This window comes from Sceloporus occidentalis, unplaced genomic scaffold, assembly GCF_023333645.1.
Source record: "Sceloporus occidentalis isolate IW3139 unplaced genomic scaffold, rSceOcc1.0.p SCAF_324, whole genome shotgun sequence".
In the NCBI taxonomy this organism is placed as follows: Eukaryota; Metazoa; Chordata; class Lepidosauria; order Squamata; family Phrynosomatidae; genus Sceloporus; species Sceloporus occidentalis.
In genome coordinates, this window is record NW_028317304.1 from 68,432 (window position 1) to 95,665 (window position 27,234).

The window sequence follows — 27,234 nt, forward strand, 5'->3', positions numbered from 1 at the left end:
ATTAAATAGTTTTTAGGTAACGTGTCGTAACGGCGCTACGTAACCAGCCGGCGCTATAAATATAACGCACACATAACTCCCCCAACACAGATATGCCAAACGTCAGATACCCTATGAACTTGCCCTGGGTCTGTGCGCTTTCCTTTGACTAAGGTCTAGAAACGCTATTTAGGGCAGTTCTCCTCCTCCCTGCCCCGGCCACTTTACCTGAACACAGCAGGCGGGGTTGTTGGGTCCTTGCCCGTCAGGTTTTTTGTTTACGGAGGAGGAAGAGTCCAGGTAAAGGAGGTAATTGGGGTTGCTTGGCCCCTCCCCCGGATTTTACATAATAGATCAATATTGGGCGTGGCCAGAGCTAAGAGACGGCTATTGGTTAGCATTGATGGCGTAAGGTTATAGCGTTGGCTGACCTATTGGACGAGGGGGGAGGGGGGCATCCCCGGGTTGTGCTTCTTATAGATGCTACTTGCACTATGTACAGGGCCAGCCCAAGACAAAATGCCGCATTTTAATTTGCGTCTATCCACTAAAAAAAGTAGAGCGTTCACATAGGATAATCCTCAACTCCCCTCATCAGACGCAACTTCTATGACTTACCGGCCCACAAGACCAGCAGATTCACTAATTTAGCAGATATTTGCCCGGGCAGTTGGGTGTTTGCAGCTTTAAATGTTGCGAGTTACAGATGAGGGCATGCAAGCTCAATAAACCATTCCTAATGAGTAGAGGATGAGGGTAAAAATATGCCTCTTTACTCATTTATATCTTCCTCCCCACTTCATACTGGAAGTGTGACAATCAAAGCCATTTATTGATTATATTATAGTAAGTCACCTTAACATTATTTGTCATTTAGAGAATGAATCGGCTCTCATGCCCCAGCATGCATTGTTTAAGCTTTTGCTGTAACAGAAGCACCAGCAGGAATTCTTATTAAATTCCATTTCCTTACCCATTAAACCCAGGATCGCCTCCCATTACTCCGTCCTACGCGGTAAGTGCCGGCACATGCCTAAATCTATGACGCGTGTCACTCACCCACAGAACGCAGGAAACAAGACCAGGAACCATTCAAATACAAAGTGCTTTCAATGTTTATTTCTGATCTGCTGCTCAGCGCCTCATTACGTATTTAACAACAACCACAGCAAAGAGAGAAAGAGCGACAAGACTCAGGGACCCGACAGCCACCAACACCCACAGCTCCACCTGCACAGGCTCCCGGGTCACAGCCAGAACCTGGCCTCGGTCTCCTCCAATCACCAGCAGGGGCCCCAGGGTGGCCAGGTCATGGTCTTGCTCTGTATGAGGTTCTGTGTGGAATGAAGAGACATGGGTACATTTTTCAACTGGCAACATGACCGGCTCATGGGTAGGTCAGTCCGATAACTGCCCACCATAGAACACAGCGTGACTAACCCAGGACTTATGTTGGGCCCTTCCTATGGCCAGGTGGGATCAAAGGTTACAGAATCCCTGCTTGTCAGTTTAAGGAGCCAAAGCCGAACACCCACTCGGAGCCCACTTAGCATTGGCAACAGACATTGAGCATCAAATGTAGGTGATCTTGCAATATGTGTTCTGTCCTAACCAGACATCCATGTCCACGGAGCTGCCCGTGTTCAGCCAGCCAGGCGATCACTCTGGCCAGTATCAAGCTGCATGGATAAGAATGAAGGTTTCATGGAGTAGCTGATGGGGTTGTAGTACAGATTCTGCACTCACCAGATGCAGCCTCCCTTTTCAAAGATCTCCCGCGTCTGAACGGAGCTGGAGCGGTGCAGGTACCGGTGTCACAGCATCTGCAGATATCATTGGAGCCTTCAAGAGCCGACCAGCTGTGGAGACAACACAGGAGTCACTAACCAACCAAGACCGGCAGACTGAGCATCACTCAGATGCTATCTATAAGAGTTTTAATTAACCAGTTTGACCCATAGAAGTTGTAAAAATTACACTAGTTTGGTACCAACTGGACAGTAGATCAAGAGCTGGGTTATCAAATTATGAGCCCCAATACTCAGGGTAATTAGATGTGGAGGTTACAAACATTCGTTTAGGTCTACAGATGTAACACTTGCCTCCATTGTTCATGTTTTATAGTCAGGACCTCTTTTTTTTTCTTAAATGGCTTCCATATTCTAGGCCAAGCAGCATTACCACACTCACCTGTTGGTGGATTTGCTGTAGGAACAGGCCTTGTTTAGTGGATCTGGGACCTGGTTTTCTGCAGCAGCTCTCAGGTTACAGGTGATGTAGATCTAGATCCGGAAGAAGGACATTAGAGACACCTAAAGGAGGTATAGACCCAGGAGATGAAACTGCCAGAGATACTCACCACAGAGGAATCAGTCCCAGTAAACCTGAAAGCATCCACCATGAACTGCAGCGTGTCTGGACGGGGCCTCGGGGATCTGAAGGCAGAGGATGAATCCTCCTCTCTACCATCCAACAAACACCTGCCAAGCAGAACCGGGTTACATGGATTTACCTGCAGCCATAGAAACACCTGGACATGTAGTGTGACCTACCCATAGTAACCAATGATGTCATAACGGGGACCGGAGGAGCCATCAGGGGATAACGTGGCCACACAGCTGTCCACGAAGATCCTCATAGGCACGTGGTTCCCAACAGCAACAGAAGCCTGAATGTGGAATAAGTCACCCAGCTTGAAGACTGTAGAGGTTCTTGGGGCCGACCAGATGTCTAAAGAGAATTCAGAGACCAGAGGGGTCAGTGGGGTCTCAGCTACACCCCCTAATCCAGACTAACCACCCCAATTACCATTCATCAGCTGCAAGGAGAAGGACAGGCGTTCCTCTGCAGATACGGTGGAGCTGAAGGGCATCCACGTTGGCTTGATGGCGTTACTGCTGACATTCCCATGTCTGCGGACATGACATACATATGAAGACCAGCAATGCCCCAGTTTCCCCCTCTTGAAGACTTCAGAAAGCCACTTACCTGGGGTAGTAGCACTGGATTGGCACCACAGCAGAGTTGGTCCTGATGATGGGAGAGTTCCCAGATGGAGCTGGGCTGTAGGTCAGGTTTGTGCTATAGACCAGAAACTCAGGGGTCATCTGCAGACAACAAAAACACCAGACATAAACACAGCCTCCTGAGGACATTTAATACGGCCAGACCAGCCATGACAGGTACATGATATAAACCCAGTGCTTGGTGTAGGATCTTATCCGTCTACAACTCCTAGCACATTCAGCTATGAGGGAAAGCAAGTGGGTTGGGTTGATGAATAGGCGCGATATCGCTTACCACCAAAAGCAATAAAAATTTACACCACCAGCCCCTTGAGCAGCATTTAATATACGCAGCAAACAGCCCTTAAAAACAAAATATTAAACAGAACAAGTTATTCCCATCGTAGAATATTTAACCATTTCTTTTGACAGACATTAAAATGAGACCCAACGCTTGTCCTTTTTAAATGCCGCTGCTTTAAGTCCCCCACTTTTTCGGTTTTGGGGATGGAGGATATAAAATGCTTCGGGGGGGGGGCTTAAAATTCCTGTTCCAAAATCAAATTGAATTAGAAGTCTTGATATTGGGGCATTATGATCACCCTTCCACGGCTTGTGAAAGGTTAAGCATAAAAATACTCCAATAATCATTAATTGCCAATTAAATAAATTCTAGGGATAAACAGAACTCTTCAGATAAACGAGGGCTAAAAGCAGCCACTTAATGTTTAACGGAAGAACCTGCTTGGCTCAAGCGCTTGATGATCTTAATATCTATTCTAGGCTTACTTTACTGGATTTAGCTTGTCTATACCAAGACATCTTCTAGGCTTTACACAATATTTCAGCCCCATCATTCTCACCAACCTACCCCATACCTGTAAGCCACCACCCCAGCCTCACCTGTAAGCCGCCGCCACCACCCCAGCCTCACCTGTAAGCCACCACCGCCCCCCCAGCCTCACCTGTAAGCCACCACCGCCCCCCAGCCTCACCTGTAAGCCGCCACCGCCCCCCCAGCCTCACCTGTAAGCCGCCACCGCCCCCCCAGCCTCACCTGTAAGCCGCCACCGCCCCCCCCCAGCCTCACCTGTAAGCCGCCACCGCCCCCCCAGCCTCACCTGTAAGGTGTTGCCGCACTCCTGCAGCCCATACTGGAAGATCACTGTAGTCCCTGTGCCCTCTGAGCTGGGTTTACACAGTCTGGGTCCAAGGCTCAGATCAGAGGCTTTCACCAGCCTGCCATTTCTATACAGATCCCTGTTCACAGACACCTCCATCCTGTCCTCCATACACCGCACGCTGATAGGATGCTCTCCAGAGGCCTGCAGCTGCCTGGGCTGACCGACCACCGCACCATGCCACCTACTGGACCCCCAACCAGACCATGGCTGAGATCCACTCCTCCTATGGTCCCACTGACGCCGGTTCCTGGCCAGGACCTGCTGGCTGGAGATGGCAAACACCGGCCCAAAGAGCAGGGCCACCAGTACCAGGCAACTCAGTCTAACCCACTGCCCCATTCTGCCCACAAGACAATGAGAGAGAACACAGAACAGGCCTTTATATACCCCTGCCTCTGCCCCACCTGGGGCAGATAATCACATGCTTATTGCTCTCACCTGCAGATAACCTCACACAGGACCGATAACCCCCAACATTTAACCCCTTCCTTTCTTTTTCTTCAGCCTGGCTGGTGGTTTGCTGAGCGTTGTTGGAGTTATAGTCCAGCATTAGCAGGACCCAAGATGCTATTTTGTCCAGCAAGAGTTACTCTTCTCCACTCCCGCTTTGCCATTCTTCTTTTTTATTATTATTTATTCATTTATATAGCGCCATCATATTCTGCACTTAGTCTTTCCATTAAATTGTAATGTCAGCTATGGCTGAGTGTTTTGAGAGTGGTGGTTAAATCACCCTTACCCCGTAATAATATGTACTAAAATTATCAGCCCTTCTGTTTGGAAGTCATGGCTTTGGTACCAGAACCTAGCATTTGGTGGCAGAGAACCCCTGGTCTAGTCGCCCGTTTCTCCTGCTGTAAAGACTCAAACCTTAATCAGTCGTTGGTCTCGTCTTAGATTCAGGAGCCGGATGTCTATCCCATGCATGTTTAATACCCTCACTGTATTACCTCACTGCTGGGAGGCAGCTCCACTTACCTACCACCCTCTCAGTAAAGTTACGCTTTCATCACTTTAGACGTGGCCCTCAAACTCCATTATAGGACAGTTTTTCTTCTTATGGCAGATCAGGGACCCGTTGGGATCACTGGTTGCCAACCTCTGAAAGTAATGCCTCTGACCGGGTATTTGATGTTTCTGCACTTGGTTCAATTAGGGAAGATGTCTGCCCGTTAGCCTGAGATTGGAGTAAAAATGTTAAGACTCGTTACCAAATCCTACTAGGTCATAAATTGTGTATAGAAACCGCAAGAAACCGCTTTATACATTAAATTGTGTAAATAAAATACGTTATTACTCCAAAACCAAAAATGTCCGTGTTTGGCCAATCAGAACGAAGAGAGATACGGTACGGTGAGGCAAAATGCCCTCGCGGCCTTAAAACAAGATGGCCGTAGAATCCACGCATTTAATCTGCAAATGCTTTTAATCGTGAAATACTTATATTCAGTACAGCGCTGCACGCGGTCCTGTCCTCAGGGGCCACAAACATGAATTCTGTGTATCCTGACACTTCTACGCTCCAGCTGGGATATCCAAACACAGCGGCCCTCAAGGACTAGTTTATTGTATATAAACATACATGGGATAGGAAAGCCCCGAAAGGAAGGAAGTCGGACAGAAGAGCAGCCTGATACCCGGGGCAGGAATGGGCATAGACCATGATGTCCCTTTGGGATGGCTAGGGTGATGGGAGTAAGCCATTATCTATGTACTCCGTCGCTCTTCGGGGGGGACTAATTTAGGTGGGCGGGTCTCCTAACATTGGTGGGCGGGTCTGCTGATGTTGTGGGTCGGAGATAACCCCAAATTCTTTAACATTGTATGGGGACGGGAAGTAAAATGGCGGGGAGTGGGGCGCATTACTGACCTTGTTCACTGTGCCGGTGGGAGCGACACCAGTGGGTGCAATAAAACACTGTGGAAAGTGTTTTAATGGATACATGTTCAATGGTTCATTTAACTCAGTGTTTGATAGGCATGAAAATCGGAGAAAAAATATCGCAGGTTTCAGTCTTTAGAGCAGGAGAAAGAGACAGACTAGATGGGGGGAACGGGGCTGATCCTCCGGCAGATTGTTGGATTCTGTATAGGGCTGCAACTAATGATTATTTTCATAATCGAATAGTTGGCCGATTATTTTTTCGATAACATTATTTAATAAAATTATTCGTTTATTGGAAATATTTAATGAACAAACTGGGTGTTAAAAACAAACAGCAGAATTAAAAAAACTCTGACTGAGAAAAATGCATTCTGCCCCCCCCCCAGTTATGCAAATCTTAGCCCAGGCTTGCCACTCTGCCTCCCTGATATGCCTTATACCGCTATATGCCACTGTGCCCCTGAAATGCCTTATACCCCCAGATATGCCACATGCCCCCGCCCCCTGATATGCCACTCTGGGATATGCCGGGGCTTCTATGGTGGAACCCCGGAAGTTCACGCCACGCCAGTGCTCCGTCATAGAAGCCCCGGGCAGCAGCGGAGGATGTCTGCATCGCACAGACGTTCACCGGCAGCCAGAGAGGAGGATCCGGGTTCCCTGCAGCGCTGTGGAGGATCTGGATCTTAGTCTTATAATCAGACTAATATGAGGTCGGATTATAAAACGAAGAGTATTTTTTGGAGCATTTGCTCTGAAAAACCCTCATCTTATATTCGATAAAATCCATTCTTATGGATTTTATCGATTAGTTGTTGCAGCCCTAATTCTGTATTATATATTAATGCATTTAGAGCGATGTGACGGCCATAACGTTCCTGAATATTTAGCACAGAGCTTAATTAACATAGAAAAAAAAGATGCCCAGTGAGCTTTAGTGAGCCCTCGACGGGGCTTCATAAACCCACGTGAAGGGGTGAAAGGAACCACAGACATTGGAACCACAGAATTCCAACTTGGTCAGGAAAAAGAATGCGATATAAGTCAAGGAAAAGCCCAACAACCAGGAGATGATGACAACCTGAAGCTGAAGCTTGAAGGTCATTATAGTCGCATAGTTCAGCGGATTACAAATGGCAACATATCGATCGAATGGCATGGCGGCCAGGACCAAGCACTGGGCCACGGTTGGAACTGCCAAGAGACAGAACCTTCCATTATGAGACGTATCATGTTGGGCATAATGTTGGTGGTGAATAATATTTCGGACAATGACATTTGGGTGAGAAAAAAATACACGGGGGAATGAAGACTTTGGTTGCGCTCCACCAAGCAGATAACCAGGCTATTCCCTGCCAACGACACGACGTAGACCAACAGAAACAAGAGAAAAAACAGAATCTTGAAGCTATGAAGGTTCCCAAATCCTAATAGCAGAAGTTCAGTGACTATCGTCCAATTTCTCCCACACATTCCCTAGAGAAACAAGAAAAAAACCCCCAAAAAAGGAATTTTACTATATTTTTGGCTATATTTACACATGAACCCAAAGGCTTTAAGATCTGGTTCTTCACTATTACTTTACAAATGTGAGGGATTCATCCCATGGACACGAGTGTCTAAAACCTTCTGTGTGTACGGTCTTTTCTGAGGATATACATGATTATCCCTCCCAATTAAGTTATTGCTCCCCGTTTAGTAGTTTTGTCCCCAAGTCCGTAAGATAAACTAGTTTATTGGTTTTAAACAAAATATCTCAAGATTAATTTTGTTAATGTTAGAATTTTTTTACATTTTCAAGATAATTAAAATACCAAAAAATCATTTATGCATATTAAAACCCTTGCTAATTTCTGAAAATACTCTGTAACCTGTTTTTTTTTTTTTTTCAATCGAGATTTAATATATGCGGAAATGGTTAAAATTCTGAATCATTTAAAAGAAATAAGACATTGCAATGTTTTTTTATATTTATTTTTTTGCGTGATTTCATTCTACACCAAAAATGACGACACAGTATAATTATTTAACCACTGTTTTAAAATGGAGAAAATGTGTTTTATTCGTACCGTGCTGACTGTGTACAGGTTACCTCAAGGACAAGATACATTTCTTTCAACATAATCTACGTAAAAAAAATGACATATTTATATCTTTTATTAATTACCCCAGGGGCTATTTCTTTAGATCCCAGAGGATAATAGGGATTATTTTTTAAATTATCAGTAGACATCACATTATGTTTTTCCTACCGCCTAATTGCAAATATTAAAAATGAATCATTTCTGTTGTATATGTAATAAATGTTCACATAAGGCCATAAGCTTCCTTAAGCGTAAATGTATGCGGGTGTGTGTCACGAGCTGAGAACACAGGTTGATAAGGAGCCCAGGTGCAGGGGATACGAGGGGCTCTGTCTGTACCTCACGATGCATTATGGTCTGGGGTTGTTACAGACAGGCGCAGGAATAAACCACAGACAACAGATCTGGATTAAGAGTTGTATTGAATGCGATGGTACATCAATATATACAAAAAGTCACTCGACTTGGCGATAAGCCCACTTGCGGGGCACACGGCAGATAAGCCCACTTGCGGGGCACACGGCAGATAAGCCCACTTGCGGGGCACACGGCAGATAAGCCCACTTGCGGGGCACACGGCAGATAAGCCCACTTGCGGGGCACACGGCAGATAAGCCCACTTGCGGGGCACACGGCAGATAAGCCCACTTGCGGGGCACACGGCAGATAAGCCCACTTGCGGGGCACACGGCAGGCTCTGGAACAAGGCAGGCTCTGGAACAAGGCAGGCTCTGGAACAAGGCAGGCTCTGGAACAAGGCAGGCTCTGGAACAAGGCAGGCTCTGGAACAAGGCAGGCTCTGGAACAAGGCAGGCTCTGGAACAAGGCAGGCTCTGGAACAAGGCAGGCTCTGGAACAAGGCAGGCTCTGGAACAAGGCAGGCTCTTGAACAAGGCAGGAACCAAACAGGTAGTCCTCAAACATTAATGTCAAGGCCCAGACTGCAGGGCTGGGCAGGTTTATCAAGGCTGACTTGATCAGGTAAGCCCCTGCAGCTGGACCTGATAATTAGTCAGAGAGGTCCAGAATGGCCAGGGCGGCCACTAGTGGTCGGCAAATGAAAATGAACAACAAAGTTTGAACAAGTCCAGCTAGCGCATGGTGAAACGTGACAGTGTGCGTGTACATAATAGAAAATTTAAAAAAATCTGTAAACAAATCTAAAAACAAATAGAAAAGTGCGGCATTTCTACATCTAACAAAAAATATAAAATTGAAAAAAACTTAATTGAAAATAAAAACATTCTGTACAAAGCCACCACATGTTAAACACTACTGAATAATGAATGAATGAATGAGTGAGTGAGTGAATGAGTTACATACTGGACTTATTGTCGCATTCTAAGACACTTCCATAGCTGACTTCTTCTGCAATCATACATTTACACATTTATCACGCTATTTAACACGTGTATGTAATTTTTTTTAGCGCTTAACTATATTGGTTGATGTATATAATTTGCCGCAAAAGGAAAACCCATGTATATTCATTTAATACAGAAGTAAAGAGGCATTAAAATAAATCAGTCAGCTTTTATAATACAGCTTTCAAAATATTTTTTATTCAAATAAAATTGGCCCTTAGAACAACCCTATAGAAATGTTATACGTTCTTTCGTAAGTATGTTCTTGATTCTTGCTGTCAGCAGTTAGACAAGCAAAAGTCCGCTGACAATGAACGTCCATAACGAATTAATTAAGATTACTTTTTTGTGGTTAGTTTTAAGCTGTGTATGTTTAGAAGTCTTTAATTTGGACCCATTTCCTCCAAACGTTTACAGATTTCTGGATAGCTCTCCTGATATCTCGATTTCTCAAGCTATAGATAACCGGGTTAAAGAATGGGGTCACAACCGTGTACATCAAGCAAAGGGACTTGTTCACATTGATGGAGTGTTCTCTACGCGGAACTGCGTAATTTATTGTCAACGTCCCGTAATACATACACACTACGGTCAAATGGGAACTACAGGTGGAGAAGGCTTTCCATCTCCCGGACATAGATGGGATTCTAAAGATGGTGAGGAGGATGAAGGTGTAGGTGACAATGATAAACAAAAATGGAGAGAGGACAAGCGGAGTGGACAACAGAGAGGTCACCAGCTCAACGGCCGCGGTATCCGAACATGAAATATCTGCGACTGGTGTTATGTCACAATAGAAATAGTCAATGATGTTGGAATCACAGAATTCTAACTTTGTTAAGAAAATATAAATGATAAAAACCAACGAGAAGCCCAGTAGCCAACACACAATAACAATGTGAAGCTGCAGCTTGAAGGTCATTATACTTATGTAATGTAATGGATTGCAGATGGCAACAAATCGATCAAATGACATGGCGCCCAATAGTAGACACTGCGCAACCGTTGGAACACCCAGGAAATAGAACTGGATCATGCACCCCGCGATGGACATGCTACATTCCCCCGACGATATGATGGCTAGCATGTTGGGCATTATGGTGGAGGTGAATAAAATGTCTGACAAGGACATCTGGCTGAGGAAAAAGTACATGGGAGAATGGAGACTTTTGTTGGACGCCACCAATAAAATGACCAGAAAATTTCCGGTTAGCGACGCGAGGCTGATCAACAGAAACAAAATTAATATTAGAATCTTGAAGTTCTGAATTTTCCCGAACCCCAATAGCAGAAATTCCGTGACAGTTGTCCGATTTCTCTGGTACATCTCCTAGTAAAAATAGGAAAGAAAAGTAGAAAGAAAATTTAGTGACAGTGTCTAATCTATCGAATCTAGAGACCAACGGAGCTGTACTGGGGAGGACTAGGCATTCCTGGCACTTTAAGGCTGGTGGGCACCAAATGATGTGAGGCTCAATACCCGAGCCCAAACGCTACGTGAAGGTCAGGCAGATGTACACTGCAGCACCCGATCTGCCACTAGAATGGCAGATCACGTAAGTATGGGGTGATGTTGGTCACCGACCATTTGCCCAATGTGCCAGATGACCAGTCCAAGCAGGTTCTCCAATCACTCGCTGTTAGATATATACGTTTTGCTTAAATATCTAAATGTCTCCGTGAGCAAAGACCAGTTGGAACCACAGCTTCCATGACAGACGATAGCAACAGGATGAGGGAACGTGAGTGCTGTAGGTCCTCCTTCTTGAAACGATAGAGGAGAAAGTAGAGGTAGATGTGGTCTCCATGTCCTCTAACGGGTTCTTATACCCTTTTCCTATATTGGTCAGGGTGACGTGATTACCATTTATGCCAAGGAATTATCTATAGACTCTTCCATAGAGCCCTTTCAGTCTGCCGCATGATTACAATACATGTTCCCGTCACTCGTGTTTCACGGACACCTAATGTGAACGTGTATTTACAATCATTTCTTACCTTATTCCGATCAGGGCTGATACCGATGAGCCGTACAAGAAGTTACGACATCAGGAAGCCCTCTGGCTGTGAAAAAACTTTAGAACACAAGAAAAAAACGGCCGATGGCTTTAATTCCACGCGATTAATGGATTGGCTTTGAAGGAAATGAAATGAACTCATCTGTAAAAAGTACAAGAATGAAATGGTAGAGACCGGTGGTTGTTTACCCATTTACATTACATTTTAAAACTACATTATAAATATAAATAAATAAATAATACCGGAATCTTGTTAAATAATGCGTTTTAAAATAACGTATTTAATCTGATAAAATCTTTAGAATCTGATAAAATAAATTTTGTAAAAGTTATCACATAAAATAATCAGGTTGGGTAAAAAAAAAATAAAAATTGGTAAAAGATACATTTCTTGTCGGACGCATATAAAGAAGGCATAAAAAAAAAAAGCTCTTGAATTTTTATTTATTAAATTAAAATTAAATGTATTAAATTATCGGTTACTCGTGACGTTTTATAATTGTATTTATTTAATTTCTGTTATATTTGGAAAGAAATATATATATTTTTTTAAAAATACTGTAAAAGAGAAATGAATAAATACATTTAAAATCAAACATACATATATTATATATTTTATTCATATATATATATATAATTGTTTAAAATATGTGGATTCGATTCAATTCCCAAAATCTTTTTTTGTTCAAAACAAATTTTACTTCTATTTATTTATTTATTTTTTAATTACATTTTTGACGATCTAGGGTCTATGAAAGTGAACATTTTCCAAAATCAGTTTTAAGCCAGCAAAGGCCTGTATATTATTAGCAGCAGTGCGGGTGCAAACCCTGCAGCAAATCGATTGTTGCTGAGCTTAGTGGGTGGTAGATAAGTGGAACAGCCTCCCAGCAGAAATGGTAGATGGTAATACAGCGAGGGGACTAAAGCACGCGTGGGATAGGCATCTGGCTCCTACATCTAAGACGAGACTAAGTACTGATTAAGGTCCCAAAAATAAAATTGTCTTATTCGTAGTTTTTTTAACGGCATGCCTAATTGTCATGTGACACAAAGCAGGTTCTTAAAGGCTTCTGCCATAAAGCAACAACAAAAAAAATAAGCTACTTTTTAGTTTTTATGTGATTAAACCTTAGGTGGGAAGAATAAAATGACAGACCGGCCAAGGTTTAATGACTAAACAGCGCTGCGGAATATGAAGGCGCTATATAAATCAATCAATGGTAAACATTAGCACGCTAGATGGTGCAGTTAAGTGGGACAGCACCTTTAAAGACACACACGGCCTTTCGTACTAAATCTTTAAGAATTTGAGTTTTATCTCCCACCCCATTTAGTGTCCCTTTAACCGTCTCCTCGTATGGTCTTCTCTCTCCTTACTGGTCCTCTCATCACATGATTGTAAGCTCATCAGACCAGATCCCCTCATTCTCCCTGCTTGTGTCTCTTGCATGTATTTTGGGGGTTTATTATTTTAATAGTGTATTTTTTTGAAATAATAAATAAAAATGACTACTTCTAGGCAGGTGGTGATGAGGTTTTTTTTGAAGGAGCTCTTACCTCACGGAACGGGTGCATTTTCTCCAATATCTGCTCCGCTCAGAAAGGAGGCTTTTATGTTGCACACCTAACAGCCTCCGGGACTCACACTCGGCCCCCTAGATAATAAGTTAAGATTTCCAATTATCAGAGGACGCGTTAGAAGGTTCGTCGGTGCTTAATTTAGAACCCTAGAATTTACCGGCAGCTCGGTCCAGCTCCCCCCCGTCTAGTCGCCCGTTTCTCCTGCTGTAAAGACTCCAACCTTAATCAGTCCTCGGTCTCGTCTTAGATTCAGGAGCATACCTGGGAACTTTCTGGCCTCGGCTACCCGGAGCCCTCACTTGAGGGATGTGGGTAGGAGGTCCCGCTGGAGGTCGACGGGAGGTCACCACCAAGGTTGGTGGGCCAGTGAGTGGTCTCGCAACATCAGTTGGAGGTCCCACTGGAGGTCGATGGGAGGTCACCACCAAGGTTGGCGGTCCCAGGACGTTGCTGGAAACACAACATTTTTGGAGGGGGAATGGGTCGTGCCGCAACGCCACTCCCGCGACCCGGAGATCCCCCGCAGTGACCCGGAGAAGCGGTCTATCCCGTGCATGTTTAAATGCTCTACTGATCAGTAATCTTCTACTGGTTTGGCTTCAGAGTCTTCTTACCTTCAATGATTTGCTGGTGCATCTGAAGCACTGGAGGTCCAAGAGAGAGAGGACCATACCAATGTCTTCTTAATGGGGGTCGGCAAACATTTTCCAAAGTCAAAGAGGGAAGTCCACTGCTCTCCTGTTTATGATAATTTGCTGAATACATACAAATACATGAAACACATTATAATATATTCAAAGGGTTCCTGTTTAGTTTGGTCAGCCCCTCTTTTAGACCCCTGTACCCCTCTCTCCTCCTCCCCTGTACCCCCTCTCCTCCCCTGATGCCCCTCTTTTCTAGGAGCTCCGAATGTTGGCTTATGGGAATCTTGGGTATGAGGGTATCGCAGGGTTCTACAGCAGGAAGTGGCTTTATAAATGAAACGGGGTAAATAAAACCCATTCTTCTTCTAAATGCCCAGCTCAGTTACACAAATAGGTGTCAATGTGTCAAATTCGCAACCCCACAGGTTTTGCGCATGCACAATATATCCAAGTAATGACTCCATTAGAATCGCAAAGCTGATTCTAACGTGATTATTTTTTTATGCAGGCTCATGTAGTCACCTTAATGTCCCTGCTCAGGAAATGCCTAGCTGAGGTGTGCAGGGAAATGTCTTCCCCCACCGAATCCGGTGTCTGCGTTTATTCAGCTATATAATGGGGGGTCCTTTAACTAGATGACCCCTTTAACTATGGAACCAAATGTATATTAAAGGAACCCTCCAGCCATCGTATACCCATTAATGCACACAATAGCTGAATGGTGCCTACAAGACCCTCCGTGTGCATGCACAGAAAGGGTAGTACATACATGGATTAGACTCCTAGCAGAAGCAGTACATTCAAACACAGAAAAGGAGTTCAAGACGGTCTGAATAAGCTATAATTTAATAAGTAAAAAGTGGATGAGCTGTGATATTTTCTGCTGCCCCTGCCCATGTTTCCCGCCATCCTTTCCATTTAAAGTCCATACTGTATGTCAGCACGGATTCATAAGGACCCTCCTAGGCACCATATGGCTGCCACCATTCGTCAGTAACTATAATAGAATAAGCTATTAAAGGCTTAATATTTGGGGAGTCTTAGGGTCAGATCATATCCCAGGTACGGTCCACCAGAGTTCATGTAAGGAGATCATGAAAGCCCGCAGCAGGTGTGAAACCTCAGGCCTGAGAAAGCTTTGTTTACAAAGCAGGGCTGTCCAGCTTGGCCCTAATCTTGCCAGAGTAACATGAAATTAACCCTTTGTGAATGTGTTTCGCTCTGGTGTCGCCGGACCCTCTTTCGTTGATCCGCCATCCCCATGATGCCCTGATCTCTGTACAGCAGCCCCTTTTGTTTTAGGATCCCGGCTGTATTTCTACTTAGTTACACCGGCAAACTATAACCTCTGCAAATCCAGAGCGTGGGTTAAATGGCCAGACAATTACCCTGGAGCATAATTATCTGCCCCAGGTGGGGAAGAGGCAGGTGATTGTGATTATCTGCCCCAGGTGCTGGGAGGGGTATATACAGGCCTGTTCTGTGCTCTCCCTCATTGTCTTGTGGGCAGAATGGGGCAGTGGGTTAGACTGAGTTGGCTGGTCCTGGTGGCCCTGCTCTTTGGGCTGGTGTTTGCTGTCTCCAGTCAGCAGGTCCTGGCCAGGAACCGGCGTCAGTGGGACCATAGGAGGAGTGGATCTCAGCCATGGTCTGGTTGGGGGTCCAGTAGGTGGCATGGTGGAGTGGCTGGTCAGCCCAGGCAGCTGCAGGCCTCTGGAGAGCATCCTATCAGCGTGCGGTGTATGGAGGACAGGATGGAGGTGTCTGTGAACAGGGATCTGTATAGAAATGGGAGGCTGGTGAAAGCCTCTGATCTGAGCCTCGGACCCAGACTGTGTAAACCCAGCTCCGAGGGCACAGGGACTACAGTGATCTTCCAGTATGGGCTGCAGGAGTGCGGCAACACCTTACAGGTGAGGCTGGGGTGGTGGTTTACAGGTGAGGGTGGGAGAGGAGGCCTTTGGGGTCTGGGTAACTTAAGTGGAGGAAGTCTATACAGAGGGTGTGATATGGGGTGAGGAGGCTGCTGATTGGATATAAATATTAAAGCTGTGTTTCTGAACAGTCACTGGTATTTGTTGTTCTTATTGGCTTCCTCAGTTATTTAAAGACTGTATGACTTCACCCATGTTTCTATCTCTCGCTATAACCCCCAGTGTCTTCCTTGGATTTGTGGAGAATCTGTGGCCGGTGGTTCACTTCCTAGCCTCACCAATTCATCTGCTGCATGCACATCGAGCTCCTGGATGCCTCCATGCATCCATCTGCTCGGTGTTGTCCTGGTCAACAATGCTATGGAGGCACGAAATGGCTCTTCATTGCATTCCTAAATCCCTTTAGGCAAACGCTCTGTTGGGGGCCCTGTTGTAATCTGAGCAAGTTGGGTTTCCCATAAGTGACTGTTCTGACTTCTTAGTGTTGTGGTGGTCTGTGCTGGGGCTGAAGCTTCACTAACTGCTTGTGTCCTATTCTACTAGAATAATGTAGCGTTTAAGTCTGCCCAGCGCAGGTCTGCCAAGAGGAATTAATAAATGCCTTCTTGTGGACCCAGGTTGACCGCGTTGCTCGCATGCTTGTGCAATCATGATGCACTGATATGGTTTGGCAATGAGATGTTGTACTATGTTTCTAAAATGGGTTTGTGTCTTTAGCATGATTGTCTTAGCAGTAACTGTACATGTATACACTTAAAAATATATATACACATTTGGAATAGGCTTGCCCCATTTTATGGAGTAATGACTCCCCTTCTTGTGCTTGGATTTTCTTATGTTCTGAACGGGGTGCCCTAAAGCTTAAGTTGTTTGGGAGTTGTGTATAAAGCGGCGTTCTTGTAAAAAGGGAGCAGTCTGCTGGAACATTCCAGTGGTGATGGCACAAGAATAGCTCTGTAATGGTCTCTAATCCCCACAGATGACACCTGAATTCTTGATCTACAGCACAAACCTGACCTACAGCCCAACATCCTCTGGGAACTCTCCCATCACCAGGACCAACTCTGCTGTGGTTCCCATCCAATGCTACTACTCCAGGTAAATGGGTTTTTAAGATCTTATCTGAAGCCTGCAAGAGGGAAATGCAAACACTGCTTGTCTACATATCTGTCACCTCTGCAGACATAGCAACGTGAGCAGCAACCCCATCAAACCAACATGGAAGCCCTTCAGTGCCACCATATCTGCAGAGGAACGTCTGTCCTTCTCCTTGCAGCTGATGAATGGTAATCGGGGTGGTTAGTCTGGATTAGGGGGTGTAGCTGAGATCCCACTAACCCCTCTGGTCTCTGTATTCTCAGAGAACTGGTCAGCCCCAAGAACCTCTACAGTCTTCAAGCTGGGTGAAGTATTCCACATTCAGGCTTCTGTCGCTGTTGGGAACCACGTGCCTATGAAGATCTTCGTGGACAGCTGTGTGGCCACGTTATCCCCTGATGGCTCCTCTGGTCCCCGTTATGACATCATTGGTTACTATGGGTAGGTCACACTACATGCCCAGGTGTTTCTATGGCTGCAGGTAAATCCATGTAACCCAGTTCTGCTTGGCAGGTGTTTGTTGGATGGCGAACAGGAGGATTCGTCCTCTGCCTTCAGATCCCCGAGACCCCGTCCAGACACGCTGCAGTTCATGGTGGATGCTTTCAGGTTTACTGGGACTGATTCCTCTGTGGTGAGTATCTCTGGCAGTTTCATCTCCTGGGTCTATACCTCCTTTAGGTGTCTCTAATACCCTTCTTCCGGATCTAGATCTACATCACCTGTAACCTGAGAGCTGCTGCAGAAAACCAGGTCCCAGATCCACTAAACAAGGCCTGTTCCTACAGCAAATCCACCAACAGGTGAGTGCGGTAACGCTGATTATTCTATTGCACAAAGTGCTGTTTAGTTTGGCTTCATGGGGTGGGGGTGTGAGTCAAAATAAAGTTTCTAAAGGTAGATGGTGGATATGAAAACATGAACAGGGATGGGGTTAAGTCTGATAAGCTGCTCCTAAACACAGGGTGTCCCATGTGACAACACGCTGTTATGTTATGCTGCACTAGTGTCATGTTCACAACTTGTATGACTCAAATCACCATGACTGGTCAAGTAGAGCACCTGTAAGAGGGCTTCACTGGTGACATGCCAGTCTTCCATTGACTTGTCGCTTGTCCATTTTCTGTTCAGACTCTTCCTTAAGATTCTGGTCTTGGTGGATTAATGACTCCCATGTTGTCTCCTCAGCTGGTCGGCTATTGAAGGCTCCAATGATATCTGCGGATGCTGTAATACCCGTACCTGTACCCCTGGTGCACCACCTGGGGGATTTGGATCTCAATTGAGACATGGGAGACCTTGGAAAAGGGAGGCTGCATCTGGTGAGTACAGATTCTGTACCACAACCCCATCAGCTACTCCATGTAACTCGTATCCTCTCTGCATGTGAGGGGATTTGTCATGAGTGCATCCTGGATAATGGTGTCCAATGAATTCTTCCCAAGCCTTTATTTAATGTAGATATCCTGCTCAGACACCAACATGGTTGGGATTATCTGTCCTATCTTGCCCAGCCACCTGTATTTAAGGGTGGCTGCATAGATGCAGCAGATGGCTGGACTTCCGGGTCAGGGACATCTGTGTTCTAGCTGCTGATTCTTTATAACCCAATACCAATGCTATTCACAGGACCCATAAAAAAATGATTGTGGATCGCACTTGATGGGTGTTTGGCTTAAGTAACCAGAATTTAATAACACTGAGTAAGAATCCAGCTGGTCCCTTTATGTAAAAGCTTTTAAGGACCGCACAGAAGTCTTGTCTTAATGGTTGGTGATTCTTATGTCAAAGCAATTCTTGGGCTCCCTCTCAAGCTTCCCATCTGTCTTGTTGCATATCAATACTACCCATTCAGGAACTTACCCGTGTCTCTCCTTTCCACACAGAACCTCGTACGGAGCTAGACCATGACCTGGCCACCCTGGGGCCCCTGCTGGTGATTGGAGGAAACCGTGGCCAGGTTCTGGCTGTGACTCGGGAGGCTGCGCAGGTGGAGCTGTGGGTGTTGGTGGCTGTCGGGTCCCTGAGTCTTGTCGCTCTTTCTCTCTTTGCTGTGGTTGTTGTAAAATATGTAATGAGGCACCGAGCCGGCTTAGGAGCAGAACAAAAATAAACGTTGAAAGCACTTTGTATTTGAATGGTTCCTGGTCTTGTTTCCTGCGTTCTGTGGGTGGGTGACACACGTGGCATAGATTTAGGGATGTGCCGGCACTTACCGCGTAGGACGGAGTAATGGGAGGAGAGCCTGGGTTTCATTGGTAAGTAAATGGCAAGCTCTGTTACATCTGGTTCTATTACAAGGTGTGCGTGTTAACCAGGGATCCTGTGAATTTACTAATGTGTTACCTGCAACATGAAATGACGCTGGTCGATCAGTGAATGTGTTGGCATGCACAGGTGTGTGACACAAGTCAGTTAACCCTTAACTAGACTGACCACTTGCCTTATTACTGAATTGATCAGTGAAATGACTTCAGATATGGTTCTGATAGGGCTCTGCAGTGGGAAGATATCCTTGGTCATAACAGATCATACAATGGTTCACTCAAATCTAGCGATGTGTTTTCTTGGTAAATCAGCGTTCCCATGTAATTCATGCTGCAGGAGCTTACCTGTATGTGACACCCACCATATTAAAACTGCATTACTGATATTACATTATATACTGAGGCAGACATTGATAGTGGTACAGCATAACTGCTGCTATTGTGTATAGAGAGACTAAGGTCACCACATCAGCCATGTTTTCCAGGACACGCAGTTTCTACATATTCTGACAAAGTGCTACCTTGCAGTATGGATGATGCGTAACAGACTTCTCCTTCCACAAATCTATACATCCATGTCATGTTTTATCTTACTCTAATTTGCAATGTGCGTTATTTCTAGTGTTTATACGTAAAGTTATCTGAATGTTTCATGGCCCCTCCCTCTCCTGTTCACATGTGCTCAGTCTCCATCTTAGTGTTGCTTTGCTACGGTTGACTGAGCTTGTAGTAGCCATCCAAAGAATATTCTTTGACTGAACAAAACCATTTCAGGACATCCAAATCTTTTTTTATTCTAAAGGACTTCATAAAGGATCTGCTTCCTCCTGTGTGGGGATGTTTGAGTTCAACTAATTTAAGAGTCTAATAAATTAGTTGGCTCATCTTCCTTCATGTGTCAGAGGGCCCCCATCTTGCTACACAGTAGATGAATACTGAATAGTAAAAGAATATATACTGCGAAGGCTTCCATGGTTCGGTTCAATTGTCTCAAACACTACTCTGGCTAGAGATCATGCTACTGCCTCCTGTTTGGTATTCTGGCTCGTGTGTTTCTGCACTGGTGTATCCTGATCGCTTAAAGAATTATACCATCAGAGAACATCACATTCTGTGAAGAGTTAAAAGCACAGCAATCGTATATATCACGCAATGGCTGATCTGGAATATTTCATCGAAAGAAACGCCTGACTACAAACACGGAGAGACCCATCCTGCACAATTACTGGGTCTAAACGCCCCAAACCCACGCATAAAGCAAAAAGTTATTACAGTGAGATGAGTTTCTGAAAGCATTAACTGAGTTGTGGGACGAAGTTAAAGGAAGTATGTTTTTACAATGAAGCACCTAACAAGGGACGTACACCGTGTTTTACCCATTTTGGCACTATCTGGGACTTTATTTTTTAAACATAGGGATTATGGGTGGAGTATTATGGTTACACATGCCTAGTAATGTACCGTGTAACATATTTGATCTATTTCTGTTAAGAAAATGGGTATAAATATTTTTCTACATGGGGGATTATGGGTGAAATGTCATAATTACGCATTCTTAGTAACATATTTGACCCATTTCTTATAAGAATGTTGGTATATTTTGTTTACATAGGGATTATGGAATAGCGAGGTTACACATGCCAGGGGCACATCTGACCTGTTTCTGATAGGAATATAGTTATAAATATTTTTTTACATGGGTGGAATATCATGGGTTACACATGCCCAGTAACATTTGTCCTGCCTCTGACAAAAATGTGGGTATAATCATTTTCTACGGGTCCTTGGCATCCGTAACCTTGATAATCCCCACGCACCCATAATCCCCACGTAGAAAAATTATAGCCATATTCTTAACAGAAACTTGTCGAATACGGTACTAAGCATGTGTAACCATAATATTCTACTCATAATCCCCATATATAAAAATTATTTACAGCCATATTCTCATCAGAAACAGGTCAAATGTTTTTCTTAGCATGTGTAACTAATATTCCACCCAAAATCCCCATGTTTAAAAAAAAAAAAAATATTCCCAGAAAAGAATACTTTGATTTACCATGAGTGTAAAAACTGTACTGACACCTAGTGATAGCGCTGAGCATTGCAGCCAATCATCCCAGTATGCTGTTTAGTACGTCCCTGTTTCTTTAACCCTTTCATGCTGCACGGCTGCTAGCCGCCATTTTTACATATCAGCGCACCACATGGCAAATACATTCATCACTATAACTCAACATGAGGCTTAACATATTAATCCAGCAAAGATACTTAAAATATATATCATATTTGTGCATCTGTTAGTTTGAGCCTATATTTTTAATAACATTTGAACTTATTTTTAAGCTTTGAGAACTTGTACACCTTGCATTGCTCAATACTTGCTTTTAAATTTACATACACCATTGATGAGCCATTATGAATCTCTTACATATACAATAATGAGAAGCAGGAGCAGCTTGTGTTCTGTTTTTTTTTTATTGCCACTTTTGGCCAGAATGCCACTTACCCCCTCATTACAGAACTGTACTAACAAAAAAGATAGGTATATGTTTTCTAATTTTTCCAGTCCATCACACAGACACTAGTACAGGGGCAAAACTTGGCCCGAGGGGACGACGTGCATCTGAAATCCATCTTTAAGACTCTGGTAGAGCAGCATTCGGAGCTGGCGCGGTTCCTTGTGCTCCAGTCCACAAATCTCCTAATTCACCATCATCTGCCGAGTGAGGCCACCGCGCAGATCGGCTTCCTCGTAGAATTTATGAACCGTCAGGACGTCATAGACTTACACAGAGAAATCAAAATATATCGGCTCATCAACTACATAACGGAGCTGTCAGAGTATTTCTCTGAAGAGGAGGAGGCGGTAAAAAACCCAGGAACACTCTGGTTCTCCAATGGACTTACGCGACCCGAAGAACCCGACGCTATTAACAGGAGTACAGAGGAAACCATCGCGGATGAGGTCATACCCGTCTCAGGATTCGTCAACATGAAGGCAGCTACGGTGATGTGACATAACCATAGCCGACTTCATGTTGATGAATCAATGAGATGGGTATTACATAATCAGCGATGGTCCTAAGAGGGAGGGAATGAAGACGATCTCCGGTTCTTTAGTGTCAGTAAATAAATTTTAACCTTTTTGCTGTTTGTTTTTTTTTGTTTTTTTTACACCCGGTGTTTGTTCGTTGGATTTAGTGTTTTCTTAGTGGATAGATTTGGAAATTGACTGTTATTGGTTTTTTTTGGGAATGAGAATGGGGGGGGGGGGCGCAGTATGTATATACATTTTTCACAAAAAAAAAAAATAGTTAATTAACTCTGGTATTAAGGAGTGTTATTGGGTTTAAAGCTAGATAGGTAAAGAGAAATACTTTAAATAAAACAAAAAGTTAAGACGTAGTCGTAGTGATATTTATTCTTGGTAAACAATATTCCCACCAGTACAATTCCAAAAGAAAGCCCTGCTTGGTGAACTGATATTCTACTTATTAGTTTGATAACGTCGCTGAGGTTCAGCTTTAGAATGAGTTTCAGCTTTTAGCACTCCAGCCCAGAGGGATATTTAATTCGGGTCTATTCACTAAAATAAGTGGAGTGGTCAGATACGTTAATCCTTAATACCCCTGACAAGATGCGACTCCCGTGGCTTACCGGCACACAAAACAGCCAGCAGATTCACTAATGCACCAGACATTTGCCCGGGCCGTCATATGCTTGCAGCTTTAAATCTTGCAAGTTTGAGATGAGGGCATGCAAGGTCAATAAGAAAGTAGAAAGTGCTCACCCATACCTCATAATTAATGCTTCCTGCTACTGCACAGATATCCTTTACCCCAAAGTGCATGGGGTAGAATACTAGGAGGGGAAAGGTTAACTAACCCATGGGTGAAGGGTGCTATGCCCATTTCGACCCAACCATTCCTAATCAGTAAAGAATGAGGGGATGTGGAGGATTAAAATATACATCTCATTACTTATTTCTAACTTCCCTGTGCCATATTGGAGATGTGAAAACAATCTAGACCATTTGTTAATTTTAGAGAGCCACCTTATTACTACTCATTTAGAGAATGAATCGGCTCTCATGCCCCAGCATGCATTGTTTAAGTGTTTGTTGTAACAGAAGAAGCGCCAAAAGGAATCTTTTCAAATTCCATTTCCTTACCAATAAAACCCAGGATCTCCTCCCATTACTCCGTCCTACACGGTAAGTGCCGGCACATGCCTAAATCTATGCCTCACAGGTCATTTACCCAACCGAACTCAGGAAACAAGACCAGGAACCATTCAAATACAAAGTGCTTTCAACGTTTATTTCTCTTCTGCTCCTAAGCCGGCTCGGCGCCTCATTACGTATTTTATAACAACCACAGCAAAGAGAGAAAGAGCGACAAGACTCAGGGACCCGACAGCCACCAACACCCACAGCTCCACCTGCGCAGCCTCCCGAGTCACAGCCAGAGCCTGGCCACGGTCTCCTCCAATCACCAGCAGGGGCCCCAGGGTGGCCAGGTGATGGTCTAGCTTCGTACGAGGTTCTGTGTGGAAAGGAGAGACACGGGTAAGTTCCTGAATGGGCAGTATTGATATGCAACAAGACAGATGGGAAGCTTTAGCAGCAGCCCACAAATTGCTGCGACATAAAAATCACCAACCATTAAGACAAGACTTCTGTGCGGTCCTTAAAAGCTTTTACATAAAGGGACCAGCTGGATTCTTACTCAACGTTAAGTAACCAGAATTTTTTTTTTTTTATAAAGACTTACAAACACAAACACATACATTTGTGGATTCATTTGTCTCTTTAGTTGTATAATATATAATTAAATCATTCTAGTACGTTAAACTATCGAAGGGTCCAAAAATATGCTTGTTTTTTCTATTTCGGCCAACTTTTAGCGAAATGGATATAAAGTAAAATAACCATACCTATTATCAATCTAATTTACCCTCTAGGAGGATTTTAATCCAGTTATCCCATTTTTCCTGTTTTTTTATTATTTCCTCGATCTTGTGTTAATATCAGCTTCTCCATATAACATTGATGTAAGATTTGTGATCTTACTTTTGGCCACAATATTGGGTCTGCAGATCTCCAGTTCCTAGCTATTACCATCTTAATGGCTGTCAAGAGGTGTAGTAAGATTTGTAAATCTTGGCTTGTTGCTTTAGGCAAATTAATATGTAGTAGGGCTCTGTCCAGAGTTAAGTTCCAGTGGGGACCGAATAAGTTTATAAGTTTTTCCGATATTTTCATCCATATTCTATTTACTGTAGTGCAGCTCCACCAAATGTGGAGAAAATCTCCCTTAAAATACCCACACCTCCAGCAATTCGGGATGTTGTTAGAATACATTTTTGCTAATGTCGAGGGAACTAAGTACCAACGATTCATGAGTTTATATTGCAACTCTTTGTTCCAATCCTCTATTGTTATTTTGCTTCCTAGATCATTCTCCCATTTTTTCATGGCCACAGGAGTATAGTCTTTCTTCAATAATATTATCAGATTTAAGACTTTTGAGAGTGCTTTTCTTTGAATATCTCCCTCCATTAAGTAGCCTAAAAGCTCTTGAATTTTAGAATTTAAATTCCATTTTAATGATTTTAATAGGAAACTCTTAGTTCTTAGATAATTATAGAATTCTTCCATCGGTAACTTAAATTCAGTTTGAAGTTGTGTAAAAGATTTAATAACAACTCCATCAATCAAATGTTTTATTTTAAGTATACCTCTTTGGTTCCAAATTTTTAAATTTAGATTATCAATATTATTTTCTATAATAGAGATAGGAAGAGTCATTATGATCTTATCTTTTAATCCCATCTTATTTTTTATCCAGTTCCAATTTTTAAGAAGCTGTCTCAAGACTGAGCTATTTGCATGTTCCATAATTTCAGTGGCCTTTTTATTCGAAATCCAAAAAAGAGATTGTACATTTTTATATGGGTAATTTAGTGGGATTTCTCCTCTAAACCAAGATTCTTGAATTGCTTCGTTTCTCTGGGTTATACCTGCTTGTAGTAATAGGACTGCTTGTGAGTAATCCTGAATAAGGGGTACACTTAAGCCTCCTTGCAATTTATTCTTTGAAATCAATTGAAATTTCAATCTTGGCTTCCTGGCACCCCATATTAATTTATTAAAAGATTGCTGTATTATCTCCAACCAACTATAGGGTATACTTAGAGGGATCATCCTAAACACATATAAGAACTTTGGTAGAATATAAACCTTAACTGTATTTATCCTCCCCCACCATGAAATAAATAAACTTCGCCATTTTTTAAGGGAAAGATTCGTTTCTTTTATCAAGGGAAGGAGATTAATCTCCATCCAGTTATTTGGGGTAGCTGAGATTTTAACTCCCAGATAACGTAGTGATTGGTTGGCCCATCTTAATCCTATTCTCTCTCTTTCTTGTTTTTGTTTAGCATCCAAACAAAATGGTAGAGCAATTGACTTGTTTATATTTAATTTATAATTAGAAACGGAACTATATTGATGTATTAGTTCCATTGCCTGTTTCAATGAGTTTAGGGGATCTTTAATCGTGAGCAATACATCATCCGCATATAGCTTTATTTTTTGTACCTCCCCCTCTCCACTACCTACAATTTCTGGATTAGCTCTTATATCTCTCGCTAAAGGCTCCAGTGATAGGACGTAGAGCAGGGGAGAGAGGGGGCAACCCTGTCTTGTACCATTTGAGATAGAGAACCAGTTAGATTTTATTCCGGACCCAATTACTCTACCCGTAGGTTTACCATACAGTGCCATAATGGCCTGTAGAAAATTCCCCCTAAATCCAAAGGCATTCATTGTTTCGGCCATGTATCTCCAGCTGACCCTGTCAAAAGCCTTCTCGGCATCTAATGACAGGGTCAGCTGGGGATCACTCTTTTGCACGTTGTCTTCAAATATGCCCACCAGGGCCCTCATATGATTAACCGCAGATCTCCCTTTTATAAATCCCACTTGATCCTTATGGATCAACTGTGGCAACACTACACTTAGTCTCTGAGCTAAGATTCCTGCGTATATCTTTATATCTGTGTTTAGGAGAGATATGGGTTTGTAGCTGGTTAAGTTGTCTGGGTCCTTCCCTGCTTTTAGTGTTGGTACAATATTTCCTCGTAGGGGTTCCTCCGGTAGTTCCCCTTTGTCCATGCCTTCATTGAATGAAGATATCATTGAATGGAGATATCTCGTCCAGAAACACTTTATAAAAGGTTGCATCAAAGCCATCTGGACCTGGGGATTTTTTTTCTTTTAGTCTACAGATTTCTCTTTGTACTTCCTCTAAAGTTAATCTTTCGTTTAAACTGTCTATAGTCTGATTAGAGAGTTTAGGGAACGATCTTTCCAAAAAATATTCTTTTAAAACGCTTTCTGTAACTTTAGGTGATAAATTATATAATTCTTCATAAAATTGGTTGAAGGCCTGTCCAATCTCGTTGGGAGCTAGTAATATTTTCCCTTTAAATAGGATTTTAGATATAATCTTATCTTCCCTTCTCTTCTTTAGTTGGTTAGACAACATTTTGTCAGCCCTGTTTCCTTTTAAGTATCTTCTAGAGTTCAAAATCATTAGAGCTTTATTGGTGTTTTCTAATAATTGGGAATTTATCTTATCTTTTATTATTTTAATTCTATCTGTGTTGAGTTTAGTAGGATTCTGTTTATTTAGCTTATTTAGTTGGAACAAAGTTATATACAGGTCCGACAGTTTCGCTTCTGATTTTTTCTTCACATAGGCACCCAATTTAATGAAATGTCCCCTAATGACAGCTTTGTAGGTGCACCATAAGTTTAAAGCTGTTGTATTCTCTACGTCATTTTCCATAAAACAAAGTTTTGTTATCTTCTTTATGTGTTCGATATCAACCCCTTTTTTAATTAGATTAGCATTTAGTCTCCAATCTGCTCTCCATTTTCCCCTACTCTCATCGATATCCATTGAGACCAAATTGTGATCTGACCATGTGATTTCGTGTATTTTTACGTTTTTTGCCTTAAGCGCTAAGTTACTATCCCCCAATATTAAATCTATGCGAGAATATGCACAGTATGATTTGGAAAAACATGTAAAATCTCTTTCTGTCGGGTGAAAAATTCGCCAGATATCATATAATGCATGTTTTTTTAATAACGATTGAAATCTTTGGGCTTGTGAAA

The 27,234-nt window shown here is 43.2% G+C and overlaps 2 protein-coding genes across 2 annotated transcripts; one reads left to right on the top strand and one right to left on the bottom strand.

The window, feature by feature from the left end:
- Window positions 1-1,113: 1,113 nt before the first annotated feature.
- LOC149274548 (zona pellucida sperm-binding protein 3-like) lies at window positions 1,114-4,507 on the bottom strand. Its single transcript, XM_089505332.1, has 8 exons — window positions 4,106-4,507; window positions 2,968-3,086; window positions 2,788-2,891; window positions 2,532-2,709; window positions 2,339-2,459; window positions 2,170-2,261; window positions 1,726-1,838; window positions 1,114-1,313 (listed from the first exon to the last, which is right to left on the bottom strand). Exons 1-8 carry the CDS (start codon window positions 4,505-4,507, stop codon window positions 1,114-1,116), a joined length of 1,329 nt encoding a protein of 442 aa, XP_089361458.1.
- A 10,751-nt stretch (window positions 4,508-15,258) lies between these two features.
- LOC149274549 (zona pellucida sperm-binding protein 3-like) lies at window positions 15,259-22,065 on the top strand. Its single transcript, XM_089505333.1, has 9 exons — window positions 15,259-15,660; window positions 16,661-16,779; window positions 16,864-16,967; window positions 17,043-17,220; window positions 17,293-17,413; window positions 17,491-17,582; window positions 17,968-18,101; window positions 18,666-18,841; window positions 21,616-22,065. The coding sequence occupies exons 1-9, from the start codon at window positions 15,259-15,261 to the stop codon at window positions 22,063-22,065; spliced, it is 1,776 nt and encodes a 591-aa protein (XP_089361459.1).
- The last annotated feature ends 5,169 nt before the right edge of the window (window positions 22,066-27,234 follow it).